The 19,112-nt window shown below is 34.3% G+C and overlaps 1 protein-coding gene across 1 annotated transcript; it reads left to right on the forward strand.

The window, feature by feature from the left end:
• Positions 1-2,301: 2,301 nt before the first annotated feature.
• LOC125073157 (5-hydroxytryptamine receptor 7-like) lies at positions 2,302-18,405 on the forward strand. The gene is made up of 4 exons (XM_047683870.1): positions 2,302-2,759; positions 16,540-16,764; positions 17,420-17,603; positions 17,830-18,405. Exons 1-4 carry the CDS (start codon positions 2,302-2,304, stop codon positions 18,403-18,405), a joined length of 1,443 nt encoding a protein of 480 aa, XP_047539826.1.
• The last annotated feature ends 707 nt before the right edge of the window (positions 18,406-19,112 follow it).

Here is a 19,112-nt window from a genome sequence, read left to right on the forward strand (position 1 = left end):
AAGGAATGAAATATACAATAGGATTAAGATACAAGATAAAACATTATGCGTATACACATATATGCAGATAGGACCACACAAGCTTATAAAAGGTTAAATTCGAGAAGCGGCCCTTTTGATAAACGGTCTTAATAGCGCCATAAAATAGAAACCGCCTTGTTATAAAAGTCGGAGATTCGACCCCGTAGGCCATTTTCTCACTTAGAATAATATTTATAGGTTTAACTACAAATAAAATAATATTGAATTATTGATAGGAATCCTTTTTGGGGCAAGGTGTCCGTTTCTAATTAAATTCCGTAAATTATTTTTGTTTTGGTTCCTAATTTATGTATTATTTTAACTGACACAAAACGAGGAACGCCGAGATGGCCCAGTGGTTAGAACGTGTGAACGAACGAATCTTAACCGATGATTGTGAGTACCAACCCAGACGAGTACCACTGAATTTTCATGTGCTTGGTGGAGAAGGAAAACATTGTGAGGAACCGTCATAAAATTTCAATGAAATTCTGTCCTGTGTATTCGATTATACCAATCGGTATTGGAGTACCATGGAGAAGTTATCTCCAAAAGTTCTTCTGAAGTCCCAGCAGTCGGTCATTTAAACGCTTCTTCACGACTTTAAAACAAGGAAGAGTATGATCACCGATTACTAAAAAATGGATTATTTTAATTATTGCGTTTTATGTATTTACAAAGATATGGATATTCTTTTTAATAACCTTTTTTTTTTTATAGTTAAGCCGTTTACAATAATTTTGCTGACGTTCGCCTACTTACATTCAAATTTATTATTAAAACACAGTATTAATACTGATAAAATTAATAACATGTGAATTTTAACCGTTTTATGCAAATTTAAAACAGCGTTTTCTATTTACAATTTGGTATAGTACTTTCAAATTGAATGAAAGTGTTATTTATTCAAGAGACTTCATAAAAGCACTTTTGAATCGCCGTGTTATTGAATTAAATATATATCAACCACCGGTATAAACCGAGAAGAACCGAAAAGATATATTAAATATGAAATATCAACCATTTCTTACATCGCCAATGCGCCACTAATCTTTTGAACTAAGTTGTTATGTCCCTTGTGCTTGTATTTACACTGGCTCTCTCACCTTTCAAACCGGAACACAACAATACTGAGTACTGTTGTTTAACGGTAGAGTATTTGATGAGTAGATGATCCCCGGATAGGTTTGCACAGAGCCCTACCACCACGATCTAATCGATGTTATTGCACGTATCAATAAATAAATTGAATAAATAATTTTATAGTTTATGATGATGATTTCCAGACTTCTGTCTGTTGCTCAGATTTTTTGATGGCTAACTCAATACCTTTTTATCGGCCCGGCCTGGGTTTTGAACCCAGAACCTTAGGATCTGTGGTGTTATATCAAGCCACAAGACCAACAAGTCTTTCAGTTTAGTGTTAATTATGTTGGATTAAATCCATGCTCCTAGATAGAATATACAATGATAATTTATTGAGAATTCATTCTAAGAGCTTTAAATGTCAAAGCGTCTTTGGGTATATTGAAAAAATAAAAGCACATGAAATTCAAATATAACTTTGAATTGTCCAAAATCTATACTACTATATATGTAAATCTGTAAAGTCTGTCTGTACACTAAATTTTTTGTCATAAATATTCGTTTTATGACTAACTGATTGAAGATACACAGACAGTCTGTATGTCCCGCTATAACTCAAGAACGGTGTTCTTGTTATTAATTTTATTATTGTTACTACTATTTATTATTATTATATGTTCAATAAATATATTCAAAAAATAAATAAATAATGGGATTCATTTCTAATAATAATTGTTATTATTATAAATAACTAATTATAAATACATTTTGAAACGCCGGGTAATAGCTAGTGTTTAATAATCACATTTTCCTTTACACTAAAAGCATGAGTAACTTTCACATATAAAAGAATTCCATTTAATGTACCGATTCAAAAACTAATAAATATTTTGCAAGAATGACTACCGTCGTATCAATAGAAACTAATGATAATTATCGATTTTAATATTCGAACAATAACGAAATTCAAATGAAAGTGATTCGATAACGAAGTCATATTCTTAATCGAAATCGACATATTGGAACTACACAATGGAAACCTTTTTTATAAATTTAATTTGACCTTTTCCTTTATTTCCATTAAATTGAAAAAAAAACGTGCCTTTTCTTACATAAAAAAAAAACTAATCAAAAAATTTTCTTTGTTTCAGAAAATGGTGTCGCAGAATTTGAATCAACTTCGAGCATAATTCCATGATATCGATATCTGACTTGGAATTAATTGAAAATATTCTAAAATGGAACACAACTCAACAGACCGAAATCGAAGTTCTTGTAGAAAATACAAAAGAAAAAGACCGAAATGCTTCCAGCAATATCTATCGCATAATAAACGTAGCAGATGAAAAAGTATCGACTATATTTTGCAATGAATCTGATAGACGTTACGGATTATCGGATAACGGGACGGACATGGGTGACGTGTGTGATGCAATTAGCGAATATGATGTGTTTGAAGCTACTGTTGTTATAATACTATTTCTTCTTATAGTAGTGACGGTTATAGGTAATACTTTGATAATATCAGCTGTGGTTACCACGAAGAGACTAAGAACAGTTACCAATTGTTTCGTAACGAGTTTGGCTGTTGCTGATCTCTTGGTTGGAATATTTGTCATGCCGCCAGCTATTGCAGTACATATAAGTGGTAAGTATTTTTTGGAACGAAGTTCTTTTACGCGGCTTACAATAGAGTTAGATTCCAGCAATCGTCAAGGAAAAAGGGTTATGACCTTTCTAGCCAACTTTTCTCTCTCTTCCTTCTCCTTTCTCTTTTTAAATATAGTTTTATTTAAACATCCGCACGTAATTTTTGATAAGAATTTTATTATATGTTATTAATTTATTCTCGAACGTTAATTTATTTCAATGTGTTTATTATTAAATATATAATACATAGCGATAGCAAATTCGTACCAACCAAGTGTTCTTATGTAAAAAAAACGAAAGGTTTCATATATCGTTCATTCCATATATTCCAATCAGATAACATCATCAATTATATAATGGATAAAATTCTGATTATACCTTAATCTCTTGTCGCCCTTGCAATTATATATTAATTTTGATATTTTGAAAGGACAATTTCAAAATTTTCCTTGCCTTATACGAGTCCAGATCAGAATTGATTTTAAAAATCCCATCGAATGATATACCCAAAAATTAGTTTTGTCCATTTTTCATAAACCTTCGATATACATAGATTCCATGCCATTGGTAATTAGTTCTACTATATTAAGTACTATAAAAACGGTATAATTACTTTATATATATTTAAAACTTTTTTCATATTTCATAATTTACTTAATCACATAAATCCACTTTAATTTCTCTTCCGAAGTTCCGATAACAGATTTGCCGCTATTTAAGATGTCAATTTTCCGAATTAACCGCGGCAGAGGCTGTTCGTAAAATGAATAATGAACGAATCAACTTTTGATGATTAGGAAATAAAATTATATTTGAATTTTAATATATCATATTACTTGAAGTATATTTCGTTATTGATTTTTAATATTAATCGATCGCAAAATCTAAATTACATGACGATAAAATGTAACGAATATTTTTTTTATGTATTGTTATGTGACTTAAATTACATTACATTACATCATCGGCTTGGGATCAATTCTACTAATTTATAACAGTTATGATAAGATTCCGATTCTATTACGATCTAACTTCCCACAATTCGACAATTCCTCACAAACAAAACAGTACAGAACAGCCTGTAAATTTCCCTGTCCTGTAATTAAAAAAAATATTGGCATTTATATTTCCCTGTCCTGTAATTAAAAAAAATATTGACATTTATAGGGACTGCCGATAGAAGTGAAAATTTCTATTATTGAAATTGAAAATTCATAATGTGTACATTAAAAATTCATTTAAAATCTAGCGAAAACACAACATATGCACAGCTCTAATGTTACTTCAGCTGTATAGCGAAACTGTACTGCTATTAAACATCTCAGTGACGCGAATACACGAGAGTTTTCATCCATCCAAAAAGCGTCTAACGCGCACAGCACACGGCCGCTGCCCATGCGCCAGCCGATGATGCGAACCCATAAGAAGAAGAACCCTTATCAAAAAGTGAAAATGCGGCTTTAGAAGTTTTCACTTCAAAAATGCAAAATAATTATGACAAGTTAAAGACAAAAGATTTATTATTAGTATATATCTTTATTAATTAAAGTTGAGTGTAGAGTCATTGTGACAGTTGTATCACACTGTACTGGTACTACTATTGTGTTCACATTTTACTTGGTGGTAGGGCTTTGTGCAAGCCCGTCTGGGTAGGTACCACCTACTCATCAGATATTCTCCCGCCAAATAACAGTACTCTGTATTGTTGCGTTCCGGTTAGAAGGGTGAGTGAGCCAGTGTAATCACAGGTACAAGGAACATAACATCTTAGCTCCCAAGGTTGGTGACGCATAGGTGATGTAATGAATGGTTAATATTTCTTACAGAGCCTTTGTCTATGGGCGGTGGTGACCACTTAACATCAGGTGGCCCATATATTAGTCCGTCAAGCAATGCCATAAAAAAAATGGTTATATTGTGAATATGTGGATAGTGTTTCATACATCAATAAATAAATAGCTAACATTAAGTTTTCAGGTTATATTTAAAATTATTTTTAATCCTATAGCTATCACGATAAATAATTATTATAATCTCAGCTGGAAGACGTCCATTGCTGGACAAATTCCGCCCTCAAGGATCTCCCGCGACCCTTACTAGGTCGCCAATCCATCTATTATATAATGTCTATCGACAACTCATTCAATACTGTTTCTCTTACAAAAAAAATGTTGATTTGGTGTTAGTCTTTGATTCATTCATTTTCCTTCATTGGAATAGACTATATTTACCTGAAATACTTGGTATTTATTGAAGTTTCTGACGTTTGTCGCCTATTATTTCGAGTCAATTTTCTTTTGGTAGTTTTAAACTTTGTAAGTCTTGTTGATACACAAGGAGTTGTGATGGCCGCGTGCTTACATAATGTTAATCATAACCGACTTCATATCCGGCGCAAGTACTACTGGGTTCATTTGCTTAATTTGTATTAATAATTTTACTCTCGCCGGTGTAGAAAAACACCTTGAGGAAACCTGCATTTAGTCGATGAGAATCTGCCATAAATCTGCTTTGCTGCAGCGTCTTGGAGTAAGCTCCAAAAGCTTTCTCCTCGAAAGGTAGCATACCTTTTCCCACCAGTGGCTAATTGATAGGTTGAAAACTACGATAATGTTTTCCCGAGATTTGGGATCCCAAGCAGCATTTGAGTATTTGCATTCGTATCGCTACCCTGCCATCGATATTCTGGAACGATGGAGAAACTCAAAATCAGGTTCTGCTATATGAGTGACTGGCAGAGCTTGGCATGCATTGAAATTCCTTAAGCCTCTTAATATATCCAGATAATCGCCTTTGAGGTATTTTGTAATACCTTGTTATTTTACCAAGATTGTTGAAAGTAATAGAGGCTTAGAACGATGAAGGCTTCATATACTTAAAGGGTATCTCCCAATAAAATCTTCTAGTCGCATTAACGGCATCCATGAGAGGAGATGAGGAGGCCTATTATTACCGGAACCACGCGAGTTTTGTTTGTAGTATCAACAGACCCGGCGGTAATTTTACATTCAATTTAATCTTATAACACAACGTTTCTAAAGTGCTTTTAAGAGCCTACACGAATAAAGTAAATTTTGATATAATTATAAATTAACATAAGTACTATATATTGAAGATAACCACGATAATAACATGAACCATGTGCCCATTTCCAAGCATTTATAATTGATGAAGGAAAATTTTGTCAGAAAATCGTCAATGGATGAATAGTCTGCCAGAAATATATCCTATTTACTTTTACTATTGTAGCTCGGAAGAACACGACCAAACAGATTCAGAACTTTCTTATTAACATCGGAGGAGGCTTCCGTCCAGCAGTGGGACAAATACCGACTGATACTGCAACAATTTTATATTTGATTCTTGGAACAAATTAAAGCCTTGCTATTTAAGTACAAAATATAGTTTCCTATTCATATTTAAATGTAGGAATATCACTACTAGGAATAACAATTAGCATAGAAATTGCACGGAAATCCGCTGTAATTCCAAATTACGCCGTTTAAATTCAAATACCGTACCTATTGATAGTCAAAGATATCTCGACCTGAGATAAACCAGTATAAATGTTTTTTTCCCGTAGATAAACTTTTATTAAACAAATTAAATTATTGTTTACAGTGTTAGTATAAGAAATACCCTCAAGGCAATCGTTTCAATTACAATGTGTGCTATTTATAAACATATTGATTTAAACGAATTGTAGAATAACCTTTTGCAGACAACACTTTTAATAATTTCCTAAATTAAGTATCGGAAGGAGTCCAAACATTTTTGGGATCGCGGTTACATATTGCCCCAAAAATTTCTGAATCTTCAAAGAGTTCTGAATCTATGTAGTCTTCACAATCAATCTTACCAAATGTTTTAAATTTCATCAGCTACCCATGATCGTAGTGATAACACACTCATCTCAAACGATGATTGCATTGTAATCGTAAGAATCATCGCGAGTTACCCTGCATGTGTTTTTATTACTTTTTACGTTGACTGCTTATAAGAATATTTGTTTATTTTTTTTTATTTGTACAAAAACTAATTTTATTTACATCTGGCAATTTTTATTCTAAATAATAAAATGACTTATAACTGGATATGCCTAAAGTTTTAAAAATCGAAACCTTTAGTTCTATCTAGCGCGTTCTCATTAAACTTTTTTAATCTCAGAATACCTCAGCGGATAGTTAAGAATGAAGTTAACTTGAGTTTTCTCAATACATTTTTAAGTATCTAACAAAACTTACTTCTCAGTGATATCTTTTATATTATATATTCTATGCTAGCTAAGGTATATTTAAACTAAATTTGGTCCATATTTGCGATCGTCAAGAATATCGTCTGTATGCGTAGTGGAGACGATATTGCTTTCAAGGGTACTTTTTCTTTAGTAAATGATCTTTAAAGTAACTTCAGCCTCTCTCATTCATAACGTTTTCTTTGAAAAGGCCGTGACAGCCTAGAGGCTTTTTGAGGTTGATTTATTCTTATTTTTTCGTTCAAAGGTTAGATTGATATGCTATGCTATTATATGATGTTCAGATAAAAAATAACAGCGTGTAAATATCCCACTGCTGGGCTAAACCCTCCTTTTATTTTTAAGGAGAAGGTAGGCCTACTTTCATTGTCGCAGATTTTCATCCTGTACATTTTTCTTCACAATTTGTTCCTTTGCCTTGCACGAGATGAGTGAATAAACACAAATTAAGTATTGTTAGCCGGGGTTCGAACTCAAAATCATGGATTACGATTCACCTCTTCTAACCACTGGGCTATCACAGATCAGATGTTCAGATAGCTAATGCCTTATTATCAATGTGTATATTTACCAACTTTTTGCCTTTGACATAAAATGGTGGGATATGTTTTAAGCAGGTTCATTATATTTTTGAAACGAAGTTCTTTTACGCGGCCTTCAGTAAAGTGAACTGGCAGAATAAGTATACGTAATGAAAAAGCGTTATTCCAGGTGACCTCTCCCTCTCTTTGTCTTTGTTTCTTTCTATTATATATGGTTCTAAATAATATTATTTAAGTTTTTTCTTGTTATTGTTTTAATTCACATGGATTTATTTATTACAATTTTATTTCTTGACATTTAGTTATTTTGCAACATTATGAATTTATTTAACTTGTCCCGCGCAACTTCGCGTTTATTCAAAAGTTTTTTTTTGGAATTTCGAAACCTATTGCAGGTTTTGTATTGATTTCATTTCATTTTAACTGCAAGCAAAATGATGAAAACTTCTTAAAAGATTTTTTTAGTGTCATATAGTTTGATTCACATTCACATTACTTCAATTAGAATTACAGTTTGTCGATATTAATTAATACTTTAATTTTGTTTAGGTTATCCATTTTTTCTTATACAGCCGTAGTAGCGCTGTCTAACCGACCAGCAACTTTTTTCCGCTCTCTAAAATTCATTAATTTTTAAATCGTAACAATTTAGTAAATTGCAATCAAGAATCCTCTTTATTTGCGCATCTTTCATCTGGAGTTCTTCAAAATGATACCATAACCAATTTTTGTTCCATAATTACTGGGACAAAAACCGGCTTACGCTATTAATTAAGTTATTTAATTGTGTCTGTTTTTTAATAGACACATTGTTCCAACCCATGAAACCGCGGGTGTCCCACGACACCTCAATTTTTTTTAAACGTATTATATTCGGAAAAAACAGAAAAAAAAATCGCATAATGATAATCATACAAGCAGTTACTATTTAAAAATAAATGACAATAGCAAAAATACTTTGCAAAAGCAAGTCCCACAAAAATGCAAAAATAAAGGGAAATCTTTTGAAAATTATCTGCAAGATTTTATATGGGTTGAATTATCACGGATTTGTAACGCTTACGGGCTATGGAGCGTAACTTGGGGACAGCCAAAAAGGATCGTCATGGGACGTAAAAAAAACTATTATTGCTCGTTATTTGAAAAGTAACTCTTTCTCACAAATAATAACGACGATAAGGATGAAATTATAATTCGTCCGTCTACTAATAATTGTAATTTTTTTTTGCCTGGGATAAAATATTTGTAAAATTCGTTGTTTCGTTACTAGGGTCGGATTAATCAAAATTCTAATATCTTTAATTCAAGACAGAAGGATTACACTTTTTTTATGGATTGTCAAAATTCTAGCAACGATTCGGAAAGAAACACCTAAGACACGAGAAGAACCGGCGAAAGAAACTCCGCGGGATTAGTCAGAATATTTCTGACAAAAAGATGATAAATTATTTGATTTTTGAAGCGGACATGTTGGGGCCCCTAGGCAATGCATCTCTTGTTACCCTTTGTAGCTTCTTAAAATATGTATTTTCAACTACGATGCTATTTTATTCATAATTATTGACACAAGGACATATTTTATATAATTCTGATCATTTGTTATGTAAATTATATTTGCCACAAATGTTTACAAATTGCATTTTTAAAATAAAACTGATATTATAATTATGTAATTTTTGTTTGTATACGTATAGATAAACGCCATCAGTAATGGTCCAATTCTAAAATTAATTACAACTTATAAATTGTATTTATATCATTTTTTTTTTCATAGATAAAATACACCCTTGTTTAGCTAGGGTGGGTCACTAGTTGTATTATAATCGTCCCAATGTTGGACCTTCTGTTAGACAAGGCTTATTTTATTCTCCTCGAAGCCGAGGTCAACTCGCTTGTCTAGTGGTGGGTCAAGGCGGCAAGAGTAGAGGAGGATCGACTCCACCTTTGGTTAGGCTAGGAGTTCCGGCAGCCAGTAGGGAGCTCGTGTTAGCCATTCAGCCTGTGTTGAAGGAGTGTGTCGAACGAGAACATGGCCCAGCCACTTATAATCTCACACAGTTCTTGAACGGGCATGGTTGCTTGGCAAGTATCTGTGTGAGGATGTGGGTAGAGAACCCTCGGTAGTGTGCCACTATTGTGGTGGTGGAGCCGTGGTTGGATAGATATTTTATTATGATGGATGGGGCTAGATAGGTGCACAATATAATCTGCTGTTTTTTTAATAGCCAACGAAGTCTATTAAAAATTTGTAGAGAAATGTCACGGAGGTGGATATCGGTATTTCCTGTATTATACAATTTGATCTGGCACGTGTAAGTTTTGACGTAGATATTCGTCGACATCGTACGAAATGAATTATAAAATAAATTATTTTATTGTTTATTTTTCTAAAACTAACAAAGTCGACGATCTGTATTATCAATTGTCACGTAATATATTTGTATAGATCTTGTGGTTTTCATTTCTATTTATACAATAGATAGGCGGATTTAGGTCACAGGACAATAAGTGGTCACCCCATACGAATTGGCGCTGTATAAAATATTAACCATTCCTTAGATTCCTAACCTTTGGAACTAAAATGTTAATTCCCTTGTGCCTCTAGTTAACCGGCCTCACCCTTCAAACCGGAACACATCAATACTAATGTGTTTTTGTTTAGTGGTAGAATTTATGATAAGTGGGTGGTACCCAGCACAAAGTCACTCCACCATCCCATCAAGTATATGATTTTTTTCAAGAAAATCAAAAATAAAATATTTTAAATACTTACTATTTGTCGCGCATGGCTAGCCTTTGCCCTTCCTTAGAGTTTAAGTTTGCTTCATACCAAATTTCATTAAATTCGGTTCAGTGGTTTGGCAGTGTAAGAGCGACAGGCAGACATACAGAGTTACATTCACATTTATTATATTAGAAGAATAGATTAAATATTTGTATATTAATAGTCAAAAATATTGGAACGAACTTATGGAGTGATATAATAAAATAAGTTGTTTCGTGACGTAGAAAGGATGTTTGGAAATTACAACTTCAATGGACTGAGGCGATCGTTTTATTCCCAAATAATGTCATTACCTAAAGAGCCCTTAATTCCATATCCTTTAGTGCTATTGGAAAAATTCTACGCGAGAAATATAAGGCATTAATTTTTAAAAAGTACCAAAAATATTTTTTATTTCGGTACTAAGGTTCAACATTGCCAATAGTACCCTCTTACGCGTCTATCAAAAGCTTTCAAATAAATGATCGATGGTCGAAATAAAAGCGTTTCCGAGTAATTACCATTAGCTTTTTAAGCTACGAAATTGAGTTTATTTCCTTTAGGTATACCTTTTTTTAAATTAAATATAAGAAACATTTTGGTATCGAAATTGAAGTTTTTTTTAGGGCTTCCTGGTTTCCATTTACGGGGTTACAGACCCATACACGTTGACGTGTTCAGATTTAATTCAAATTTATTTATTCAGTGTAGAAATTCTATTTTTATTGATAGAGTAACAGAAAGAAAATACACTGCCCTGAAAAGAACCGATGAAAGAAACTTTCTTTTTTTTCTGATATTTGTACCAGTTTTTAATGGGTTTTCTATTACCACACCTTGGAATTAAAGCCGACACGGATGCCGTTACGGAAAACACCATGATGTTCTCTTATGCCGACATGTACCCCATTGCTATGTATACAGTAACAGCCTGTAAATTAGCCACTGCTGGGCAAACGCCTCCTCTCCCTTTAAGGAAAAGATTTGAGGCATATTCTACTAGACTGGTCCAATTCAGGGGGTGGATAGATATGGGACAGAATTTTAGTGAAACTATCAATATGCATCCAGCAGCCTTCCTCCGTAATATCCTTACGATGTTTTACGTCATTGTAGAGCATAAGATTAATTATTAATATAAATAAAGCAAGTGAAAATTCAGTGTTGCTTACGTGGATTTCAACCTGTAATCATCAGTTAGGATTCACGCCAGCTAACTGTTGGACCAACTCGATTCTATTTCATGTTTCAATTATTATTATATTATTCGAAATATTATCCGGAAGCCCGCAACTCCGGATGGACTTAAATTACAAGATTCTACTAAATTCGTAAACACATATATATTATATATACATTCCTATATACCTATATATCTATATATTATCTCTATCATATTATCGTAACGTGTTATAATATAGCTGGAAAGGTGGTCATTTGTATAAGCACCTGTTTTGAGATTATGTACATTAATCTTATTTGTATATATATATCGACAAAGCTCAGTGGACTTTATCGGTTATTATGGGTCCAAATCTGGGACCATGTGTATAATTTGTGTTTATAAATTTACATGTGTCGAATGTACTTCTATTACAATTTTGTATTCACTAGGGACGTGGTGGAATAATCTCCAACCCTTAGAATTATACTTTATGTTTTTCATTGGTTGGTTGATAAATTTTATAACATTCTAAGAAACGCTGATATTACATCTGTAATATAATCGGTGGTAGGTCTTTGTGTATCATATTCATCAGATATCCTACCACCAAACAAAAATACTTAGTATTGTTGTGTTCCGGTTTGAAGGATCAGTGGGCCTGTGCAAATTCAGGCACAGGGGGCATAAGATTTTTGCTCCCAGGTTGGTGACGCATTGACGATCTAAAGAATAGTTAATATTTCTTATAGTGTCAATGGGTGGTCGTAACCACTAACGACCAAGTGACCCTTTACACCTTCCGCTGACCTGCTATTATAAATAAAAAATACAAATGGTTTGAAAATACAAACAAAAATAGTCTTCATTCCAAAAGTTAGGAAAAACAAGTTAAATGCAATTAAACTTACGTGAACTTAAGTGATGAACTCTTGAAAGTTTCCACTTAATTGAACGAATAGTTAGTCTGTAAAGGTGAGGTAAATATTACAGAAATTTTATCAAAGTATGCGAAATTCTTTACGATATTTTTCCTCTCGCGGGATTAATTTAAAACTCATATTTTCTAAAGATATCTATGTGGTGGTTGTTCAGCTTTTTTCCGATTTTCGCGCTATGATCCATGTTTTCTATCCAATAGGTCCATATGACCTACAACGTGTTCCTAGTAAGAATATCGATAAAGCTTTTCTCTAATATTAGCTAGTACGTGATCTAATTGTTAACATGCAGAAAGCCAAGTAAAGCTCGCAGATGATATTTGCAAATCTTGTGTAAATTGTTTGTTGTACAACGTTATTGCATTCTAGTTTGTCGAGCCTTCCATATAGGATGTAATGCAATTTCAAGTTATGAGATTCGGTCGTACATTCATATTCTTGTGGTCGTATAACAAAATTGATTCGGCTTTAATTTATGGGTGTTTCAGGAAGTTTCCAAAACCTATTAAGCGTGTATCTTGTTTTACTTACTGGATAGTAAGAATAGGGGGGGGGGGGGTATTTGCGTCGTGTTGTAGTTTGCTTATGTAGCTAAAAGAAAGCAGTAGGTACTCACTCCGTCTCCTAGTGATACATCACGATATCGTTTGGGCGTTCAAGCTGACGTGGTTTCTGGGGTACAGAGAGCCTCCTACTCCTGACATCACTTGTGGGGAGAAAGTACGCATAGTGAACTCGCCTCACATGCTCACTCCGCGGCCTCCCTATGTGGCATATTCCCCCAGAGATACCTTACCTCCGCAGACCCTGCCTTTCGTCCTGGCCTCCACTTGGATAGGGTATGCTTTTGCGAGCACCTCTGCTTGAGTTCCTAGGGCGGATCGCTTGCGAGAAGTGTCACCGCCATCCACGATACCGTGTAGTAACTACGTATTTCGCTTACTGCTGGGACCCACTGCGGACCCTGTTCCGAGCGGTGAGAGCATCTACACATATGGGTGCAGCGTACAGTGACATGGAGCATGCCACGTTAACCACTTTCTGTCGGAAAGGACTTCAAACAATTGTATATCTACGTGACATAAAAATAAAAAAATACTGAGCCATCAGATGCATTAAGTGAAAAACTCCTGAAATATTGCCATGCAGGCACGTTTTTAGCATAACAAGCGCCCAGGTACAAGTAGTGTTCCGCAAAAGATTCAAAGGGTCAGCGTAAAGATATAAAAGTCGTTAATACAGAATCCATCACCGGTCAGGCGCCTCCTAACGCGTGGTGTCAGATTGTTTTTCCCCAACAGCGAGGATTAAGGCAACTCTGCTGCCATGTATGCTATTTATATATAATTCTTAGTAGAGCAGCATACAGTTAGGCCATTATCAATCCAAACCTTCTACTGAAGGGAAGAGATTTTGACCCAGCAGTGGGATCATTTAACATGTTTCTTTAAAGTTTCCTTCAGCTGATTTAATTGTTACAATATACTAAAAATAAATATTAGGAACTGCCAAGTATTTTCGTTCAATTGTGGATTTATGAACTGAATTTATATATAGCGTTTTATTACGTCTATGTGTTTATTAGAGCGTATGATTTAATGAAGTAAATAGAAATTCTGTCTGAGAGTAATACTCTTCTACCTTCAAGTATTTAAAAAGATAATTAAAATGGTACACACATGTTCAGTCAAGAAGGCGTTAAATTGCCCTCCACGTGAAATCAACGACGTGCCTTAGCAATAATCTCATTTATGTTTCATTTTGCTGTTTTGATTCAAACATTAGTCATCTTACACACACAAAGACATCTTGCAAGTACGAGCGTCACTCGCATTAATGCACGGTTATAATTTAACGTAATCTATAAGTACACACGGCTTACAAAAACTCAGCAAAGTTTTATCTCTGGGTAGAATATAAATAAATAATAAATAAATAAATATTGGACAACATCACATACATTACTCTGATCCCAATGTAAGTAGCTAAAGCACTTGTGTTATGGAAATCAGAAGTAACGACGGTACCACAAACACCCAGACCCAAGACAACTTAGAAAACTAATGAACTTTTTCTACATCGACTCGGCCGGGAATCGAACCCGGGACCTCAGAGTGGCGTACCCATGAAAACCGGTGTACACACTACTCGACCACGGAGGTCGTCAAACCATAAGCATTTCTCATTTTATAATTATACAAACAAAGTAATAATAATTGTAATAGTAATCAGCGTTAAGCTTATGTATCAATAATAATTTCCACAACTAATCAAACTACTGAACTAATCAATTTTCATAACAATATCATGTTGAAACGTTCTGATTCAACTTTATGTATTGATATTTAGGTTTTTTACGTGAAATTCAATTACTTAATACATTTGTATCATTAACTTGATTTTTCCGTCAAACGTTTTGTAATACAACAACATTAACAGCCTGTAAATTTCCCACTGCTGGGCTAAGGCCTCCTCTCCCTTTGAGGAGAAAGTTTTTGGAGCATATTCCACCACGCTGCTTCAATGCGGTTTGTCGGATACAGATGTGAAATAATTTCGTTGAAATTAGACATATGCAGTATTCCTCACGATGTTTTCCTTCACTATTATTAAGCATGTGAAAATCAGTGGTGCTCGCCTGGGCTTAAACCCGGAATCATCGGATAACGCGTTCTGACCACTGGACCATCTCGGCTCTTATTGTAATATAACACTTACTTGTTTTGTTTTTTTCAAAAGTTGTTTTGGAAAAGTAATGTTCTAGTTGCAGACCTGCGACCTTCGCACTAGCGAAAGACCTTTTTTTAGCTTGTTTGTTTGCACTGTACTCGAATGCCTTCAGGCGATCGTTTCGCTCCCGAGATACGCTGTCTTCTATAAAGTTTATATATACCAGTCTTTGCCATACAAACATTTTTTTAATTTATATAGTATTCTGTACATTTTCTGCATTTTTGTTATAAAAGTGCAACTATACGAACAAAAGATTTTCCGATTCCATGCCTGTAAGTACAATTAGACCTTCTAAGTTAATTTTGACTAAGGTTTATCTCAAAGACTGGACAACTAAGCGAGATTTACAATGCACTGTAAGTGCCAACACGTGAAGATAGTACGACTTCATGCGATGCGGTATGACTAGAGTTCACGCGTAGATCCAACGGTTTTATGTACTATTCGAGTTTACGGTTTTACGTGCATGGTGTGTATAAATTGATTAAGGATTGGATTCCTTATCATTTCATTAGCAGCCTGTAAATTTCCCATTGCTGGGCTAAGGCCTCCTCTCCCTTTGAGGAGAAGGTTTGGAGTATATTCCACCACGCTGCTCCAATGCGGTGAATACACATGTGGCAGAATTTCGTTGAAATTAGACACATGCAGGTTTCTTCACGATGTTTTCCTTCAACGCCGAGCACGAGACGAATTATAAACACAAATTAAGCACATGAAAATTCAGTGGATCCTGCCTGGGTTTGAACCCGAATTTATCGGTTCAGATGCACGCGTTCTAACCACTAGGCCATCTCGGCTTAACACTCTTAATATCTAGCAAAAAATGTATTATATTTTGCAACATAATATAAGGTAAATTTATATAATATTAAGAGATTGTTACTGAAACGCACCTGATAGCTCTCCCGACGCGCCGCATTGACCATAAATATGGGAGTAAGGAGCTCATAAAAACACTCTAAAATCGTCATATTACAGTTAATGAAAGGCTATCAGGCTCGCAAAGTACATTGTACCCAAAAGAACCGGCAATAAACTCAGTAGTTACTCTTTTCCATCATTTTAATAACACAGCATCTCATTAAAGTACAATTATTTTTTTATATATCCTGCCTGGAAATCAATAAATATCTCCTTTTTTATTTTTAGTATAATCTTGGATTGATTATCTTGGAGTCACTTACTTATCAATGTTTTTTTTGACATGAGATTTAAGTTTTTTAATAGAAACGAATACCGTGACTCATGACGGATGTATGAACTTTGCGAAGTCTAGGTATTATTAGTTCCTTCCTCCTCTTGTCTAAAAATGGATTGTCATGTTATCTCAAGCCTGCGTTATATATTTTTTATTAAATATATGTAAATTTATTTAAAGGTAGATGGGAGCTGGGTTGGATACTTTGCGACATCTGGATCAGCCTGGATATTCTTCTGTGCACTGCATCTATCCTCTCACTGTGCGCTATCAGCGTGGACCGGTATCTAGCTGTGACGAGACCATTGTCGTATTCCAGAAGAAGAAGATCGAAGAAATTGGCCCTGACTATGATCTTATTTGTATGGATTGCAGCTGGCGCTATAACTTGTCCACCTATGTTTGGATGGTAAGTGGTTAGAATAATATTTTTTTAACCTATAACAAAAAAAAGTTATTTCAAATATAATATTATTTCCGGCGTGGTGTAGTACTAAGTACATTTTTCCGGGATGTAAAGTAATCTATGTACTATTCCAGACTATAATCTTTCTCTGTGCCAAGTTTAATTCCGATCCGTTCAGCCATTTTGGCGTGATTGAGTAAAAACATCCTTCCATCCTAACTTTCGCTTTTATACTATAAGTAAGATTATTTTTTTCTTATATTTAAAATAGGTTGGTGGACGGGCATATCGGCCACCTGATGGTAATTGGTTACCAGCGCCAATAGATGTTGGCGTCGTAAGAAATTTTACCAATCCTTACATCACGCCATCGCGCCACAAACTTTAGAATCTCCCTTTCAAACTGACTCACAACAATAAGTACTGCTATTGGGCAGTAATACAATGAGTTAGTGGCACTTGTGGCCAGCACAACGCTCCAATATTAATGTCACTGCATGACTGTTGATTCGTAAGGGGTATAAAAGGTTGACGCATCGAATACGTCAAAACGTTAAATTTTCATTCTCAGTGATAATTATGTAGGAATTCATTATTATGATGAATACCAAAATGTTTTCAAACAGATTGTATACATTAACTGCATTTTAATTCGCAGGTATGAACCCGACCACAATCAAGGTGGTGTGTGTCGATATAATCAAAACCCTGGATATGTTGTCTTTTCCGCAATGGGCTCATTCTTCTTACCCATGATCGTCATGGTGTACGTCTACGCCAGGATATCTTGCGTCGTCGCGAGACGTCACCAGCAACTATCAAGTAGTACAAAATGTAACAAGGTACGTACATATAGTCTTCGTAGAGTCCAATTTACACTTGTATTGAATACTATAAATATTGCCATCATAGTCCTAGATTGTGTTGCTGCCTGGCATCAAAAACTTGCACTTAAAAATAACGTAAATCCAACTACAGACAAGATACAAGAAAGATACAATACACATTTGTGGAAAATAACAGAACATTACTTTACGTTATATATTTTCAATGTAAAATCTGTTACAGAAAAACAACTTGTCCTGTATTCGTACGGAGTCCGACTCCGGTTCAGACAAACTATCCCTCCGACAGAGCGCTTCGAAGCAACCGTCGAAAACATCGACACAGCACAGCGAATGTTCTACCCAGAGTGACCAAAAATGTCCTTGCTGTTTCCGAACCGAAAAACGTCGTCAATCCAAGTACCGATCAAGTAATACCGAAAAAGAATCACGTTTCAACAACGATATTACATTCAAATCAAACTTTAAGTACAAAGGCACCAGCCGCCACAGAAGTTGCTCAGTCAAAGAACACATGGAGAACAGAGTATCATCTTTGAGGAGGGAGACGAAAACTGCTCAAACTCTAAGTCTCGTCGTGGGCGGATTCGTAGCGTGCTGGCTACCTTTCTTTTTATATTATCTTCTGACTCCTTTTATTCCAAGTGACTACGTCAACTCGGTCCTAATGTACATACTGACTTGGTTAGGCTGGTTCAATTCAGCGATTAATCCATTTATCTACGCTTTTTATTCACCGGATTTTCGGATGGCATTTTGGAGGCTTACGATAAAAAAATGTAAGCGAGTTAAGCGCTAGTTTTTAACGCTCTGTAGTGCTTTTTTAAGCAATACATATATGTATATTTAGTAATAATATGTGAAATTAGATCACAATATTATGTAAAAGAACTATTTAAGGTCTTTGTCATTAAATTGCTTTGTACCCAAAGCTTAATCGATTATGTTATTAATTTTACTATTGAGAATAGTTCTGATAAATATGTAAAACATCCCGCATTTTTGTAATTAAATTTATTATTAATAATTAATTAAAATTGTACTGTTGTAACATAATATTATTTTTCGTTCTAAAAAATACTCATTGACCAATTAACCTCTCATAACTTTCACAGATCAATTAACTAAAAGCAATTAATTAAAATTCAGTTTAGATTTCTGCAAATTGGAACAGAAAATCATATAAATTTGGTATCGAAAAATCCCTCACAGCGTATGTGAAACCTGAATAACTGATAATAATAAAATTTGAATAAGGAACGAATATTACACGAACTATCCATGATGTTGTTTTATGTTTAAAAGCTTTCCGGTATTCAATCAATTTACAAATAATAGACAGTTTGCCTTTCAGTGACCGACCGCAAATTGCAAATTATTTTGTTGTTGTACAACAAAATTATTATTTAATTACCGAAGATATACCTTAATGAATGAAAATTGTAAGCTAAATTTAATATTATGAGTTCGATAAATAAAATGAAATCAAAACATAATAGAATGAAA

The sequence above is a fragment of the Vanessa atalanta genome, chromosome 23 (genome assembly GCF_905147765.1).
Source record: "Vanessa atalanta chromosome 23, ilVanAtal1.2, whole genome shotgun sequence".
Taxonomy (NCBI): domain Eukaryota; kingdom Metazoa; phylum Arthropoda; class Insecta; order Lepidoptera; family Nymphalidae; genus Vanessa; species Vanessa atalanta.